Raw genomic sequence first — 16,880 nt, forward strand, 5'->3', positions numbered from 1 at the left:
AGATCTTTTGGCGTGTGTTGTTTTTTTCGACTCTCTGATTGGTGGAACTTTCTGTACAGCATCATGGGTAATTAATTTTTTGTAACCACAAAATCTGCTGTTAAACACGATTATTTTAAAACTAAGTTAAAATAATGCAGTCTGACCGTTTAAACAGAACCGATTAACAACCTCGTAGCTCATTTGAAAGGTTTTATAAGTTATCGTTAAAAATCTATTTTCCTATTAAGAAAATGAATGAGTTGTTCCTGAGTGTCTCAAAACTGATGTCTGTAAAAGATTTGAGGTGATGAATCCCTGTCAAATCCAGTGGCTAGCTCTTCCTCGGAAGTGTCACTGGAGCCATCTGGACCTTACGAACATTAACTTCCTGATATAAACCCGTGCACACACGGACTACACAAACTGTAGCTTGTCATTTCGGATCAGTTATGTGTGTAACGCTGTGGGAGTGATTGTGTATATGGGTGTGGCTGGCACCTGCGGGCAGAGGTTGTGGCAGTCCATGCCCACCGCAGCACTGAAGTGTCCACTGCTGTGCCGGTGCTGATGGGTCGGGTCAGAGCGGGCGCGGCCGCTGGTGCTCGTTCCAGAAGAACCTCCTGCAAACACACAGCGTTTAGAGTCAGTGCCATCAGAAGTTACAAGCCCAGATGTGTGTGTGGCGGCTGCTGTCCTCTCTGACCTGAACTGGAGGAGGTGCTGGACGTGGTTCCGGACGACTGCGACTGTTCCAGCGCTGGACTCGTGGACACGCTGCTGCTGGTGTTCGTGCCCTCGTCTGCAGTTTTCTTGAAGAAGCTGTGCTGCAGCGCGTAGTACGGCTGGATGCGCGTCTTGGGGTCGTAGTCCAGCATCCGCAGGATCAGGTCTTTGAACTTCAGGTAGTCGGCGACGGCGTGGCCCGACTCTCCAGCTCTCCGCCCGCCAGGGCCGCCCGCCTCCACGCCCAGAATACTGTGCAGCTTCCGGGAGCCCGCGGGTTTATACTGCGCAAGGGAGAGACAAGAGTCGTCAGTATCACTGAATCAAACAGAGCTGCTGACAGGAAAAGGAATGGGAAAGTGAAGTAAGAGACGCACCCTTTTGCCATCTTTGGTCTTCTTCACGCACCACGTGCTGTCAGACATCTTCTCAAAGAACTTCCTGGCTTTAGGTGCCTGTTCCAGAATGTGACTGGGAGGCACTCCCAAAACCTCCACGATTTTATTCATTTGGTCGACCTGCCATTAGAAAGTGCATCAAAACACGTAAGAAAACTACAGCACAGGAGTCAAGGACTTTTTTCTTCAGATTTTTACTTGCCCTGACACAAAGTTTTAGTTGTTTTTTGACCAGTGTAATCTTGTATTCAAAAGGCTTGTTCACACTAAGAATGATAACATTAGCATCCACACCAACCCACAATATCGTTTATTATAATCGTGTGCTGCAGTTTTGTCATCTGTAAAAATAACAGCACAAAAAATACAATAGAACAAAGATGCAAATGAAGTAAACAGTCCTTTAAGTTTTTCAGGAAGGTCTAATAACGGTGTTCAGGTTTAGAAATCAAATAGAAATTATCACTGCATAGTACTGTAAAAATTAAATATAAATTAATTGGTAACACTTTACAGTAAGGTCTCATTAGTTAAAGCTACAATATGTAGTTTTTTCGCCGCTAGAGGTCACCTATTCAAAACAAAGGCGTAGCTTGACGCTGAGTTTGAGCGCGGAATCTTGGGAGATGTGCCCTTCACCTCACAGTCTTGACTTGACTTGACTTTTATTATTCGTCACATACATGGTTATATGGAACATATGACCAGCAGTGAAATGTAAAACAGGTCCGCTCCACAGGCAATGCAAATATTAAGAGTACAAACAAGAAAATTATACAAAAGAATATGAAAAACCAAATAAAAATGGTGAACTTATAAATAAATTATATAAGACAATATACTATAGACTAATAAATATTATCAAAAGCAAAATGTACAAAGAAATATAATGTGCAACAAATTGTGCAGAGTTTATACTTGACAGCATCACAATCATATACAAGTTAAAAACGGTGTGCTTGAATTTAGAAATCTGATGGCCTGGGGAAAAAAGCTCCTCCTAAATCTTTCAGTTTTTGCCATCAATCTACGAAAGCGCTTACCAGATGGCAACAAAATGAAAAGAAAGTTGCCAGGGTGTTTTGTGTCCTTAAAAATTTTAACAGCTCTACTTTTACAGCGTTTAAGATAGATGTCCTCCAAAGAGGGAAAAGCAGAGCCTGAAATGCGCTCAGCTAAGCGCACAACTCTATGCAGGGCTTTACAATCTTGACTAGAACTGTTCCCATACCACACTGAAATACCCTGAGTCAATACACTTTCGATGGCCCCTACATAGAAAGTTTTCTGAATCGCTGGTGAGACTCTGAATTTCCTCAGCTGCCGCAGATGGTACAGTCTTTGTCTGGCTTTCTTAACCTGAGTTTGAATGTGGGTAGTCCAAGTCAGATCCTCGGAGATGTTTACACCAAGGTACTTGAAACTACTCACCCTCTCCACAGGGGTCCCATTAATCATAAGAGGAGTGTAAGGCTGCTGATATCTCTTCCTAAAGTCCACAATTAGCTCTTTAGTTTTACGCACATTCATAGAGAGACAATTGTCCTGGCACCATGATGTGAGTTTCTCTACCTCATCCAAATAAGCAGCTTCACTATTATTGGAAATAAGGCCCAAAATCACAGTGTCATCAGCAAATTTAATAATAGATGTAGAGCTATGGGAAGACACACAATCATGCGTGTAGAGAGAATAGAGCAAGGGACTCAGGACACAGCCCTGTGGAGCTCCCACGTTCAGTGTGATGGAGTTAGAGGTATACTGACCGACCTTTACCACTTGAAGTCTGCCAGTGAGGAAATCAAGAATCCAGTTGCATAGTGCGGAGTTCAGGCCAAGGTTCATAAGTTTAAAAACTAGCTTAGTGGGAACAATAGTATTAAAAGCAGAACTATAGTCAACAAACAGCAGCCTTACATAATTCCCCTTACTGCTGTCAATATGCTCAAGGGAAGAGTGCAAGATGTGAGAGATGGCATCATCAGTGGATCTATTTGAGCGATAAGCGAATTGAAGAGGATCCAGAGTGTCAGTGGAAAAGAATCGGGACGGGACTCGGGAAGAAATCATGTTCATGGATGAGATCATTAACGTTACTGTAGTGTGAAGCATAGCAGGGCGAGTGATGTTGTAGCTGAACGAAGACACTGGAGCGATTGATAATGAGAGACGAACGCAACACTCGCCTCGCGAGCAGCGGGACTTTTATTATGCCACAGTCGCCGGCGCCACTTCTTCCGGTCATGAGTATGAGGTAACGCAGCTCTGTTTATCATATTAGACACATTTGAGAGTGTTGAAAATGATGTTATAACGTTACTCTGTGCGTTCGCTCGGCGGCTGCTGTGAGACACTGTTACACACTGCAGTAAGATAGATCCATTTTACAATATCACATTAAATGCTGGATGGCTTGTGTTGATAAATGGCATGAAATTAATTTTAAAACATATTGTATGATGGAGAAAATTCTGTATTACTGTTACTAAAAATAAAGCTGCATCTGATTATGCTATGTTAGCTACTTCTGGAACCTACATGGTAAAGCATGGTGCTATTAGATTTAAACAATAAGACTAAACGTGTTGAGCTATATAACAATAGTTAGATTTCTGTCTATAAATGTAACCAAACAGTTGTTCCCTTGTCTATTAAAACATGTAATATATTAAAGCGTCTTTGGTGTTTCATGGTTTCTACAAAATAAAACCGGAAACCGAGGGTAACGCGGGTGTGACTTCACTGACAGGCGACTCCTCACACATCCCGGAGCCTTGGTTAAAATCACGATTTTCTCAAGATTTACTAATAGTTGGAAACATTTGGGATATTGTAAGTATGTGGTTTTTTGATATTTTACTCCAAATTTTTTACATATTGTGCCTTTAATGCATTAATTACAAAGAGCGATACATTTGTATTTATTTAGTATCTACAACTGTCCATTTATTAAAATACAACTATTCTTTGTCAGTTCATGTTAGCTCAGGTCCATTAAATAATATTAACAGATACAACCTTTGGTTTTAATAATGTATTAATGAATGTTGTAATTAACATTAACTGACTTTAATAAAGTATTTTTCATTGTTACATCATGTTAATTAACGATACCTTGTAATAAGGGAGGCTCGATTAATTGACGATCAATTAAAATCTATAATAATTTAATCAATAAAACTTATCGATGCTTGATTAAGCAAGGTCATCAATAGAGTGTGTAGTTTGGGGTACGTGCGGCTCATGAGCAAAACACGCTCAGATGGAAAGAGAAGTCAGTTCAGAGGAAGATGAAGCAGTGTTGTCAGTACAGAGGAGATCTCACCTCATTGGCGCCGCTGAACAGAGGCTCTCCGGTGTGCATCTCCACCAGGATGCAGCCCAGAGACCACATGTCGATGGCCAGATCGTACGGCATTCCCAGCAGAACCTCAGGGGAGCGGTAGAAGCGACTCTGGATGTACTGGTATATCTGAGGACACATGATGCAGCCACGTTACTGAATGTGGTTCGGAGGCGCCGTCAAACACATATGCTCCACAAATCAACACGCTTTTATTTTAGGCTGGAAAATGATGGACAGACAGTGTCACTGAGTCTCACCCGCTGTCCCAGCTGACAGGAGCTTCCGAAATCCACGATCTTGATGGCGGATCTCTTGGGGTTGCAGAGCAGGATGTTCTCGGGTTTGAGGTCACAGTGGATGATGCTCAGCTCAGGCGTGGCCAGGAAGAGCAGCGCGGTGCACAGCTGCTGAGCGAACTTGCGCGTCAGGTTCAGAGACACGCCGCGGAAATTGGTGTTCCTCAGCAGGTCGTACAGGTTATAGGACAGCATCTCGAAGACCAGACACAAGTGGTTCCGGAACATGAAATGGCGTTTCAGGTGAACTAGAGGAGAAAGAAAAACAGGCCATGATGACGTTAACAGCACAGTTTTTGACTGATGCCACAGGAACAAACGCCGTCATCTTGAGGGCTCGACACACGAACACGCTGTCTGAATCACAGGGAATCTCTTTAGCCAGAACCGGACATTTGTGTGAATTTCTGAGTTCCCAAACTCCACCTGATCTGCTGCACCATCACACATCAACACTGAATTCATCTACAGCCACACATGAAAATCAGCTCCATCTTCCTGCCTCACAGTTCACATCAAGGACGATAACGACAAAGTTTTAATAATTCTCCTAATTTTATAAGAACAGTCCACAGCACAACTATAACGATAACAAGACGATGAAATCACTTTCAGAACAATTTTTTCCAGCTGATGAAAAATACAAACATTGACAGCCGATCAGATTCCATCCTGCTTTAAAGAGCTTGAGCATTTAAAGGCGACAGACGACAAAACTGCAGCACTTATAATAGACAGAATGATACTGTGCGCTGGTGTGGACGCTAACAGTTATCGCTATAGTTATTCTTGGTGTAAACGCCCGTTCCACTTCTGATTTACTCCTGAAAGACTAGTAATAATTGCTTCTGTATGGCAAATTACTTGCATTTTTTCTCATTTTTAAGTCCCTTTGGATAAAAGCGTCTGCTGAATGATTTGATGTTCATGTAAACATGTGCTCTTGTACAATATAGCTGGATCAATACCTTCGACACAACACCAATAATACCTTAGGCAGCGAATAAAAACACAAAATGACAAAAATCTTGGCTCGGTTCTGTCCAAACTCTAGTTTCATCCCTTCAAAACAAACGTTGTCAAAACGGAAACGGTGACAAAACACAAAAACAATTCATCACCATGTAGTAATAATGACTGTTATGCGTTTATAATAATTTTAATAGAGCATTCGTGACTCACATGACTACATATATTTCATATATGATGATCTTTTCACAGTTATTGAACAGAACTGAATCAACACTGAACTTACCTCAGCTGAACAATGACAACACTGTCTTTTTAGAGCTGCTTTACAGCAGAACTGAACTGTAAAAAATAAAGCTTGACTATTTTATCCCGTCGGATCAATCAGACAGAAGAAACGTTTGGCGCAATTATTACAATGAAAAACAAAACAAACAAATGACTTACACCGGCAGTAATATGTATTTCTGAACTATGAACCGAAGCGGTGTTAACGTGACTACTCCACAGTCAAAGTCCTGCATGAGTGAGGTCAGACCATCAGGTTCTTCAGAAAGAACATTTCCAGAATATTGGATTTATCATAAATATCTCATTGAAAGTAAAAACTCTTCAGTGGTCTTGACAAATATATTATAAAAGCTATCAGGAATCAGACGGAGCTGCGATGCCGACCCTGACCTTTATTTTTACACATTTATAGTTGACCAGCACGAGTCTGTCCTGAATCGTTCCTCTCTGAACGCCGTTTCACACTCATGCAACAGGACAACATGATAAAAGATTTATCACAGAAAATGTCCACGTATTTCATGCTGAACCAACATTTAGCTGAGAAAATATTAGCAAGCAGAAGAAAACTCGCTATGGGAAAAATTATGAAAAACCTTTCAATTAATTTCCAGGCCTGCAAACGGCATGATTTTTTCAGGCTTTCTAAGCGCACAGAAGCCGTGAATATTAGCCATGATAAAGTCACACATTACCGATGTAGTACTTCATCTCAGTGTCGTGTTTGTTCATGAGCTCCAGCAGTCGGACTTCAATCTGAGCCTGATTGAGAAAAGCCTTTTTATTCTTGATGATCTTAATGGCGACCCACTCCTGCTCCACACGATCGTACGCCTTCACCACCTGCCAGCAGAGGGAGACGGACACGAGCGTCACACACCGTTCAACCGCAACAGAAGACCGGACGCTCCTTCGCCGAGAGACACTGACCTGTCCGAACGAGCCTTTGCCTATTAAAGAATCGATCTCATATCTGTCCATCCACTTCTCGCCATTTTTAACGATGTAGTCAAAGTTGTCATCATCGTAGCCGTCGTTGTAAATCTTCCTCTCCTTCTTGTTGCTGGAGTCCTCGCCCTGACCCTGTTGGTGACGACGCTTCTTTTTTGCATAGTAAACCTGCAAACAAACGGAAAGAGCTGTGCTTAGCGATGTGAGCCAATGCATTTATACACAAAAATAATTTCTTTAAATTTGATTCAACATGAGTTCTCACACACACAGTACGTGAATGTCGCACCTCATTGATGTGTTTGTATGTTTTGATCAGTTCGATGGAGAGTTTTCTTAAGGGCGCCGTCGCTGGATCCCGAAAACACTGCGGCATCCGCCTCTGGAGCATCACCATATCCGCAGTTACCTGAAACACAGAGCGGCGCGTGAGAGCGGCCTGACCGCGCGTGAGCTCCATACGCTCCAGCGCTCGCTACGGACCGTACCTGGGTGGCGTTGGGCTGCGGGGCCTGCGAGCTGTACGGCAGCGCGGCGGCTGATTGGTCAGCGGCGCTCTGCGGGTGACCATCACTGAACGGCGGGTGAGAATGGGGCGTCTGCGCATCCATCTGCACACCAGCCGAGTGGAAAGAAAACGAGGGGGCCAGCCGAACAGAGGAGGGTTTGCATGCTGAGGTCTCTCCTCCTGAAACACACACACACACACACACACACACACACACACAAGCTCGTCTTGCTTTTACTGTGATATAAATGAAGCACAGTCTCTTTTTCCCTTCATTGTGTCAATGCGCGCAGCAGCAGACGCTCCGAGCAGAAGCCCCGATCAGGTTACAGAACACCTGAAAAAGCTCGGACCAAAATGGCAGATCACAAGACGACACTAAACACGCGTTACAGTCCTTCAAACGCTCAGAACGATGAATTGTAGGTTCAAACACACACACACGCAGGTCTAATCAGAGCTGATCGAGTGTGTGTTTATGACTCAGCATCAGGATCTCACACACACACACACACACACACACACACACACACACTGAACTCTGTAACAAACTGTAAGCAGCCAGCGCTCAAATAAGGTTTTCAAATGAGACGATTACAGTGACAGACCTGAAGCGTGAGTGAACAAAACCAGCCAATGATTTCACACTGCACACGTCTAGACAACAGCTGAGGATTTTAATGGGACAAATAACAGCACAATTAAGACTATATGATGTTTGGAAACGTGACCGTCTGCAGCGAGCGGGAATTCTGCAGATCATTAAGTCGTCATTTATCAGCGTCTCTCACCAGCAAACACAATGCAGCACATTCACACTGGTAACCAGCGCTCTCAAGCCCAGCAACAGTGCTTCATTACCATAGCCTACCACCAGGAAGATGCCGCGCCATTGGCCAGACGGCTAAAGCGGCAGCCAATCAGGAAAGGGTATGCAAATAACCCACTTTTGTTGCTAGGGCAAAGCTGCGAGGCTCTGTCCAATAGGAAAACGGGTAAGAGGCATGAAATTGAATTGCACTTTGACACATTTCCCAGCACAGTTTAACACAGTATTTGCTGACAGAAAAGCTCTCGGGTGAGGAACCCGGAATCAGTTTGTCTGAGAGAGGGGAGCTGCGGCGCCGACCCTGGAGACAGATTCTGCCACGGGACCCTGCCTTTATTTTTAAACGCTTATAGTTGACCAGCACTAAACGGAGAGGTCCGTTCCTCTCTAAACAGTATAGGATGATGGGAAGCTACAAACAAGCACATACAAAGGGACAGTTTTGCACACAATCAGTCAGAACGTTTACATGATCATGTGACGGACGCACAACTATCTGAGCACCTGTGGGTCAGAGTGTGGCTCACCTGTATGCATCGTCTTCTGACAAATCTCATATCATTGTGACAGGGGAGTCCATCTGCAAACCACAGCCCACTGCAAGAACAGCACAGACAGTGAGCGAACACATACTGTACCTGTGTGTGTGTGTGTGTGTGTGTGTGTGTGACATCAGTGTACCTGAAGCGACTCGCGAGTGGTTTCCAGGTGAGAACAGCCCTGATGTTTCAGCAGGGTCTTGCAGTGTTTTGAGATGGTTGAGTTGATCTTCAACTTGCACAACCATTGGTGAAGATCTGTCGTGAAATTAATCCACACACACACACACACACACACACACACTACATCAGTCCAGGAGTGCATACTAACTAACTGCAAGGCAGCAATTAAGCACAATGCATACTATAGAACAACATATAATCATACATCCAGAGTGTTTGTGTGTGTCCAGAGACAGAAAACACACATCAGATCCTCAAGCCCGAGTAAACACAATCACAGGAGACTTTCGAGAACACAATAACGCAAACATCAGTCTGATCTACAAGATGAAGAGATCGTCATCATCATCATCATCATCATCATCATCAGGTTAACGGCAAATATCTGAAGCTCGCGCACTAGACAAGGTTGTTAAGCTCCAACTGCAAATCCTCCAGCACGACTTTTACACGATCGCGATTGTTTGATGCTGTAAATCAGTTTCGCGCACATGACGAGAATCAAAGCTGTCAAAACACTGACTCGCGTTAGCCTAGCTGCTAACGACACAACAGCCGCGCGATGAGCCGCACTAACGCGCGCGGACAGTGACAGCGACACGGTCAGCCGGTCAGAAGAGATGATGTTGAGCACTAAATAAACTCATCATCTGTGAAAGCTTCACACTGCGCTGTCGACAGCGAGGCTAGCTGGACATTAGCTGCCCGGGCCTGCAAACGGACCGAAGCCTAAACGAAGCGAGCGACAAAACAGAGCCGTTATTTTGACGAGGCTCCGAAAAAGCACAAAACGCGTCGGATCGAGCCTGAATTCAGACGGAACGAGCGGATACGAGCCTCCGGTGCGCGGCGTCGGGATCGGTGAGGGCAGCTAACCGTTAGCCGCAGCGCTAGCCGTCATCACTCACCGTGTCGCGCGCGTTTCTTTCTGACGAGAGGTATGAAAATCCTCAGGAAGAATCCGCAATAATTCCCAGCCGCCTTCCTCAGGAATCCCTTTCCAAAGTATGTCCGATGCAAAGCCTCGTAGAGAAAAGAACAGCGCCTCTCGGTGAGCGTCGGCGCGCTCCGCAGCGCAGCAGTCCCGCCGTCCGTCCGTCAGTCACTCATCCTGCGCGCGCGCCGCCGCTTCCTCTGGACAAAATGGCGCGCGCGTGCGCGCGCTGCAAACCCCCGCGCACAGGACTCGCGCACTAAACTTGCCACACAACGGTGCTCATCATCGACACGGCGCGCGAATCGACGAGCGATTTCTCAATCGTTATCAAGCGCTGCGGCAGCGGCAGTCATCAGCGGTTTGAAGGGAGAAAAAAGTCAGGAACAAAATGGAAGCCGAGTGAGAAGGTTTCCATGACGACTGTCCATCACACGGCCAAGTTCCCGGATGACCTCATGACGCAGGAACCGTTCTCAGGGTTGTCATGGAAACTGCCAATCAATTTTACATTTCGTGGGGCGAAGCGAAAGTGCGCGCGCGATGATTAGTGAAGATATTACAGACTGTAAATACAATAAAACTCGTTTTAAACAATTCGGAGAATGCTTTATTTCCAATATATTGTGATTTCATAAATCGTTGCGTTTCTGTTCTGACGCAGAATGATTAAAGAGTGAAAACCTGCTGCTTCTGATGAATATGTAGTAAAGTTTGGAGTTTTTGTGCAAAATAACGAGTTTTTGTGTATTAATACTTTGATTATAAGTGCGATTTAGCAACCTTAAAACTCAAACTCACTAAATTACTTGCACATATAAATAGGTTTAACCCCTTAACTGTCACCGTCCCACAGGTGGGACGTTTGCCATTACATATTTAAAACAGTAATATTCTATACTAAACCTAAACGAATCTTGACAAACTATATATCATTTGAAAGCTTAGAATCTCTTGTTTACATATTTGGTGACTGATTTCCAAAATAAATTACATAGGAGCAGTAATTTATCAATTTGCAACAAGCATATTTTCATACTCATAAGGCATGTTCAGACCTTTATTTTGAAATTGCAATGAACATGAAAAATCATTAAAGATTGGTTGAAACATGTTTGTTTTCATGCCAAGAGTTCAAAAGATAAAATCCATTCAATTTTTTGAGAAAAAAAGGTCTGAAAATGTTTTTAATAGGAAAAAAAATACATTTATGATTGTGGCGCCGATCTATAACCTAGGCCTACATACATGTTATTTTTATGTTTATTAGAGGCTGAATTCATATCAAATTCTGCCAAAATTCCCATACTACTTCTATATAGGATATCTACTTCATAAATTGTATGAAAATAATGGAAATATATGGTTCAGATCACTCAAACCACATATGGAAATGGAGGCGCCTTTATATGGTCAGTAATGGAGCTTGGTTGTCATCTAGTGAAAAAGTGTGGTACTGCGCCCAAACAAAATCTTACTGAAAGCTCATTTTTTGAGATATCAACCTGAAATTTGGAACACAACTTGTTCAGATTTTTGGCTTTGATTTCCTTGCAGCTTTAGAGTAAAACTTGTTTTGTAAAATATATATTTTATGTAAAATATAAAATATTATATTTTTACATTTTACATTTTCATAAACATAAACTTCTATAACTTTTTTTCTGTTTCACTTACATAAGTTTTTTCACATCTACAATAATCTGCCAAATTTCATCTTTAAAACAAGACCAGCCTTTTGTCTATACTCCAAAGTATTCTTGAATTACAACCATTTAAGTTTGGATAGTGCATTTTCTTGTCTAAAAAAAAAAGTGGGGGTGACAGTTAAGGGGTTAATAACTCCGGGCGCACAGAGACACGCCCCTCCAGATGACGCCAGCGATCATGTGACAGCGACACGGAAGAGAATGAGCAGAGATGAGCGTCTCACTGGATATCAGACTGAAACGAGCGAATAAAGTGTATCATGAAGGGGTGAGTGACTGAAGTTCAGGGTGCTTTTGAGCTGCGCAATCTCCCGCTGTAAATCCCAGAGTTTTATGTTTGTTTCGCTGTTTCAGGAGCGGCTGACCGGAGTGCTGGTCATCAGCAGCAGAGACGCGCTGCAGCATCAGGGAGTTTCTCTCAGTCTGGACGGGCTGGTGAACCTGCAGCTGAGCTCCAAGAGTGTCGGAGTGTTCGAGGCGTTCTACAACTCTGTCAAGGTGAAACACACACACACACACACACACACACACAGGTTTGTTTTTGTGAATTGTGGGGTCATTCCATAGGCGTAATGGTTTTTATACTGTACAAACTATATTTTCTCTCCCCCTACACTATCCCTAACAGGAAACTGCACACTTTTACTTTCTCACAAAAACTCATTCTGTATGATTTATAAGCCTTTTGAAAAGTGAGAAATAGAGTAATGTCCTCATAAGTCACCTCTTCTTGTAATACCTGTCCTGTCACACCCATGTCATCATACACATTTGTGTCACAAAAACACACACACACACACACAGACACAACTAAAGTTTGCTTTACTGCAGAATCTTTCTCTTATCTGATGAAGATTGCATCATTGATTCTGTTCATCACTGTGAAGCTGCTTTGAAGCAGTCTAAAGATAGAAATAAAGCGTCTGATGATGTTGAATCGGTCCTTCAGCCCATTCAGCTGGTGTCCAGCAACATGGAGGTGGTGAAACCAGGAAAATTTCCCGCGGGAAGAACCGAGATCCCGTTTGAGTTTCCACTGCAGGCCAAAGGCAACAAAGTCCTATATGAGACGTACCACGGCGTCTTCGTCAACATACAGGTGAGCGAGCGTCACACGCGGCCTGGTCCGCTGCCATGTCGACACTGATGTGACGTGTTGTGATTGTGTTCCAGTACACGCTCCGCTGCGACATGAGACGCTCGCTGCTCGCCAAAGACCTGAGCAAGACCTGCGAGTTCATGGTGCACTGCCAGGTCAGACACGACAGATAATGAAATACAGTCAATGCTTGACAGAATCCAGACAGTAACAGCGAGTGTGTATTTGCAGCCACAGAAGTCAAAGCTCCAGCTGAATCCGGTGGATTTCAGTATCACACCAGAGACGCTGCAGAACGTGAGAGAGGTACGGAGATTGTTACATCTTCAAAGTTGATAATTGACAAATATTGGCCGATATGTCGGTTGAACTCGTCAGGCGGTCTCACGTGTGTGGTTTTGTGTCCCAGAGGACCTCATTACCCAAGTTCCTGATCAAAGGTCACCTGGATGCCACCAGCTGTGCGATCACGCGACCTCTGACCGGTGAGCTGGTGGTGGAGAGGTCAGAGGTCCCCATCAAGAGCATCGAGCTGCAGCTGGTCCGTGTGGAGACCTGCGGTGAGAAACACATTACTGATGTTCAGCTTTAAAACCATCCACAGTGACAGATCAGTGTTCAGGCTGTGCAGATAGTGTTACATCACTGTGTTCAGTGTTACCTGCATGTGTTCAGGCTGTGCAGATAGTGTTACATCACTGTGTTCAGTGTTACCTGCATGTGTTCAGGCTGTGCAGATAGTGTTACATCACTGTGTTCAGTGTTACCTGCATGTGTTCAGGCTGTGCAGATAGTGTTACATCACCGTGTTCAGTGTTACCTGCATGTGTTCAGGCTGTGCAGATAGTGTTACATCACTGTGTTCAGTGTTACCTGCATGTGTTCAGGCTGTGCAGATAGTGTTACATCACCGTGTTCAGTGTTACCTGCATGTGTTCAGGCTGTGCAGATAGTGTTACATCACTGTGTTCAGTGTTACCTGCATGTGTTCAGGCTGTGCAGATAGTGTTACATCACTGTGTTCAGTGTTACCTGCATGTGTTCAGGCTGTGCAGATAGTGTTACATCACCGTGTTCAGTGTTACCTGCATGTGTTCAGGCTGTGCAGATAGTGTTACATCACTGTGTTCAGTGTTACCTGCATGTGTTCAGGCTGTGCAGATAGTGTTACATCACTGTGTTCAGTGTTACCTGCATGTGTTCAGGCTGTGCAGATAGTGTTACATCACCGTGTTCAGTGTTACCTGCATGTGTTCAGGCTGTGCAGATAGTGTTACATCACTGTGTTCAGTGTTACCTGCATGTGTTCAGGCTGTGCGGATAGTGTTACATCTCTATGTTCAGTGTTACCTGCATGTGTTCAGGCTGTGCAGATAGTGTTACATCTCTATGTTCAGTGTTACCTGCATGTGTTCAGGCTGTGCAGATAGTGTTACATCACCGTGTTCAGTGTTACCTGCATGTGTTCAGGCTGTGCAGATAGTGTTACATCACCGTGTTCAGTGTTACCTGCATGTGTTCAGGCTGTGCAGATAGTGTTACATCACCGTGTTCAGTGTTACCTGCATGTGTTCAGGCTGTGCGGATAGTGTTACATCACCGTGTTCAGTGTTACCTGCATGTGTTCAGGCTGTGCAGATAGTGTTACATCACCGTGTTCAGTGTTACCTGCATGTGTTCAGGCTGTGCAGATAGTGTTACATCACCGTGTTCAGTGTTACCTGCATGTGTTCAGGCTGTGCAGATAGTGTTACATCACCGTGTTCAGTGTTACCTGCATGTGTTCAGGCTGTGCAGATAGTGTTACATCACCGTGTTCAGTGTTACCTGCATGTGTTCTGGCTGTGCAGATAGTGTTACATCACCGTGTTCAGTGTTACCTGCATGTGTTCAGGCTGTGCGGATAGTGTTACATCACCGTGTTCAGTGTTACCTGCATGTGTTCAGGCTGTGCAGATAGTGTTACATCACCGTGTTCAGGCTGTGCAGATAGTGTTACATCACTGTGTTCAGTGTTACCTGCATGTGTTCAGGCTGTGCAGATAGTGTTACATCACTGTGTTCAGTGTTACCTGCATGTGTTCAGGCTGTGCAGATAGTGTTACATCACCGTGTTCAGTGTTACCTGCATGTGTTCAGGCTGTGCAGATAGTGTTACATCACTGTGTTCAGTGTTACCTGCATGTGTTCAGGCTGTGCAGATAGTGTTACATCACTGTGTTCAGTGTTACCTGCATGTGTTCAGGCTGTGCAGATAGTGTTACATCACTGTGTTCAGTGTTACCTGCATGTGTTCTGGCTGTGCGGATAGTGTTACATCACTGTGTTCAGGCTGTGCGGATAGTGTTACATCACCGTGTTCAGTGTTACCTGCATGTGTTCAGGCTGTGCGGATAGTGTTACATCACTGTGTTCAGTGTTACCTGCATGTGTTCAGGCTGTGCAGATAGTGTTACATCACTGTGTTCAGTGTTACCTGCATGTGTTCAGGCTGTGCGGATAGTGTTACATCACTGTGTTCAGTGTTACCTGCATGTGTTCAGGCTGTGCAGATAGTGTTACATCACTGTGTTCAGTGTTACCTGCATGTGTTCAGGCTGTGCAGATAGTGTTACATCACTGTGTTCAGTGTTACCTGCATGTGTTCAGGCTGTGCAGATAGTGTTACATCACTGTGTTCAGTGTTACCTGCATGTGTTCAGGCTGTGCAGATAGTGTTACATCACTGTGTTCAGTGTTACCTGCATGTGTTCAGGCTGTGCGGATAGTGTTACATCACTGTGTTCAGTGTTACCTGCATGTGTTCAGGCTGTGCGGATAGTGTTACATCACTGTGTTCAGTGTTACCTGCATGTGTTCAGGCTGTGCGGATAGTGTTACATCACTGTGTTCAGTGTTACCTGCATGTGTTCAGGCTGTGCAGATAGTGTTACATCACTGTGTTCAGTGTTACCTGCATGTGTTCAGGCTGTGCGGATAGTGTTACATCACCGTGTTCAGGCTGTGCGGATAGTGTTACATCACCGTGTTCAGTGTTACCTGCATGTGTTCAGGCTGTGCGGATAGTGTTACATCACTGTGTTCAGTGTTACCTGCATGTGTTCTGGCTGTGCAGATAGTGTTACATCACTGTGTTCAGTGTTACCTGCATGTGTTCTGGCTGTGCGGATAGTGTTACATCACTGTGTTCAGTGTTACCTGCATGTGTTCAGGCTGTGCAGATAGTGTTACATCACCGTGTTCAGTGTTACCTGCATGTGTTCAGGCTGTGCAGAGGGATACGCTAGAGATGCCACAGAGATCCAGAACATCCAGATAGCTGAAGGAGACGTCTGTCACGGCCTCTCCATCCCCATATACATGGTGTTTCCTCGGCTCTTCACCTGCCCCACGCTTGAAACCACCAACTTTAAAGTCGGTAAGGATTTTTTTTTTTCTTTTTTCCAATACTGGATTTGTTTGTAGTAATGCAATTGCATTAAAGATTTACTTTCTTCCCTTTTAGAATTTGAGGTGAACATTGTGATTGTTCTTCACGATGATCATTTGATAACAGAAAACTTCCCACTGAAGCTGGTCAGAGTTTGAGTCCAAAATCAACATCTGAAGCCTTTGGATTTGTCACAAGAGTTTTTTTTTATTTTCTGTTTTTTCCTATTAATGAAAAATTGCTCTACTCACTGTTAATTACATTAAAAGACACTTTTGATCATGAGTGAATATGGACTGCTGCTCCTGTAAAGTAAAAGTGTTTATTAAACTCATGTGCTAACCCGAGATTAGGTATCTTTTGTGGATTTGTTTTTAAACAAATTGATTTGAATGTTTAGGCATCATGTAACGCAGTGATTCTCAGACATTTGTCAGCTGAAGCTAAAATATTTAAGTTAGGCCTGTCATGATCATGAATTTTGTGCTGATGATTGTCATACAAATAATTGTAATCAAAGACTTAATTTTGTTTTGTTCGTCACTTAATGTGTTTACTTGGAATTATATATATAATAAAAATAAAATATGCCTACTATGATCTACTTTAATGCTGTGAAAATAATTTAGAATATTATACAGTCTAATTGAACCCACAAGTCTTGATTTCATCTTTGTGCTTTGTAACAGGTGT

At 43.8% G+C, this 16,880-nt stretch overlaps 2 protein-coding genes across 3 annotated transcripts in view; one reads left to right on the forward strand and one right to left on the reverse strand.

Moving 5' to 3' along the window:
* Positions 1-10,782, reverse strand: part of dyrk1aa (dual-specificity tyrosine-(Y)-phosphorylation regulated kinase 1A, a) — a 14,970-nt gene extending 4,188 nt beyond the window's left edge. Inside the window, exons 1-12 of the mRNA XM_067397250.1 lie at positions 9,924-10,782; positions 8,975-9,090; positions 8,821-8,890; positions 7,445-7,644; positions 7,246-7,365; positions 6,936-7,124; positions 6,701-6,848; positions 4,707-4,993; positions 4,429-4,575; positions 1,083-1,223; positions 686-989; positions 481-602 (exon numbers count right to left, since the gene is read on the reverse strand). Coding sequence (XP_067253351.1) covers positions 481-602; positions 686-989; positions 1,083-1,223; positions 4,429-4,575; positions 4,707-4,993; positions 6,701-6,848; positions 6,936-7,124; positions 7,246-7,365; positions 7,445-7,644; positions 8,821-8,830 — 1,668 coding nt within the window. The 5' untranslated portion in view covers positions 8,831-8,890; positions 8,975-9,090; positions 9,924-10,782. The remainder of the gene's footprint in view (positions 1-480; positions 603-685; positions 990-1,082; positions 1,224-4,428; positions 4,576-4,706; positions 4,994-6,700; positions 6,849-6,935; positions 7,125-7,245; positions 7,366-7,444; positions 7,645-8,820; positions 8,891-8,974; positions 9,091-9,923) is intronic.
* Positions 10,783-11,787: 1,005 nt separating this feature from the next.
* On the forward strand, positions 11,788-16,854 carry vps26c (VPS26 endosomal protein sorting factor C). Of its 2 annotated transcripts, none has more exons than XM_067397253.1 (8): positions 11,788-11,926; positions 12,013-12,156; positions 12,608-12,757; positions 12,832-12,912; positions 12,989-13,063; positions 13,167-13,317; positions 16,023-16,175; positions 16,263-16,854. In XM_067397253.1, the coding sequence occupies exons 1-8, from the start codon at positions 11,870-11,872 to the stop codon at positions 16,343-16,345; spliced, it is 894 nt and encodes a 297-aa protein (XP_067253354.1). In that variant the 5' UTR covers positions 11,788-11,869; the 3' UTR covers positions 16,346-16,854. The 2 variants fall into 2 exon arrangements, with proteins under 2 accessions (XP_067253354.1, XP_067253355.1); XM_067397254.1 differs by having other exon boundaries at positions 16,023-16,171.
* The last annotated feature ends 26 nt before the right edge of the window (positions 16,855-16,880 follow it).

Source organism: Chanodichthys erythropterus, chromosome 10 (assembly GCF_024489055.1).
Source record: "Chanodichthys erythropterus isolate Z2021 chromosome 10, ASM2448905v1, whole genome shotgun sequence".
NCBI classification, from domain to species: domain Eukaryota; kingdom Metazoa; phylum Chordata; class Actinopteri; order Cypriniformes; family Xenocyprididae; genus Chanodichthys; species Chanodichthys erythropterus.

What these genes read in the sequence shown, in the direction of transcription:
- vps26c (XM_067397253.1), top strand. Translation starts at nt 11,870, where the DNA reads ATGAGCGTCTCACTGGATATCAGACTGAAACGAGCGAATAAAGTGTAT. An exon ending in ATAAAGTGTATCATGAAGGG is followed by an intron (nt 11,927 to 12,012) that starts GTGAGTGACTGA and finishes TCGCTGTTTCAG; the next exon opens with GAGCGGCTGACCGGAGTGCT. An exon ending in GGTCCGTGTGGAGACCTGCG is followed by an intron (nt 13,318 to 16,022) that starts GTGAGAAACACA and finishes GCATGTGTTCAG; the next exon opens with GCTGTGCAGAGGGATACGCT.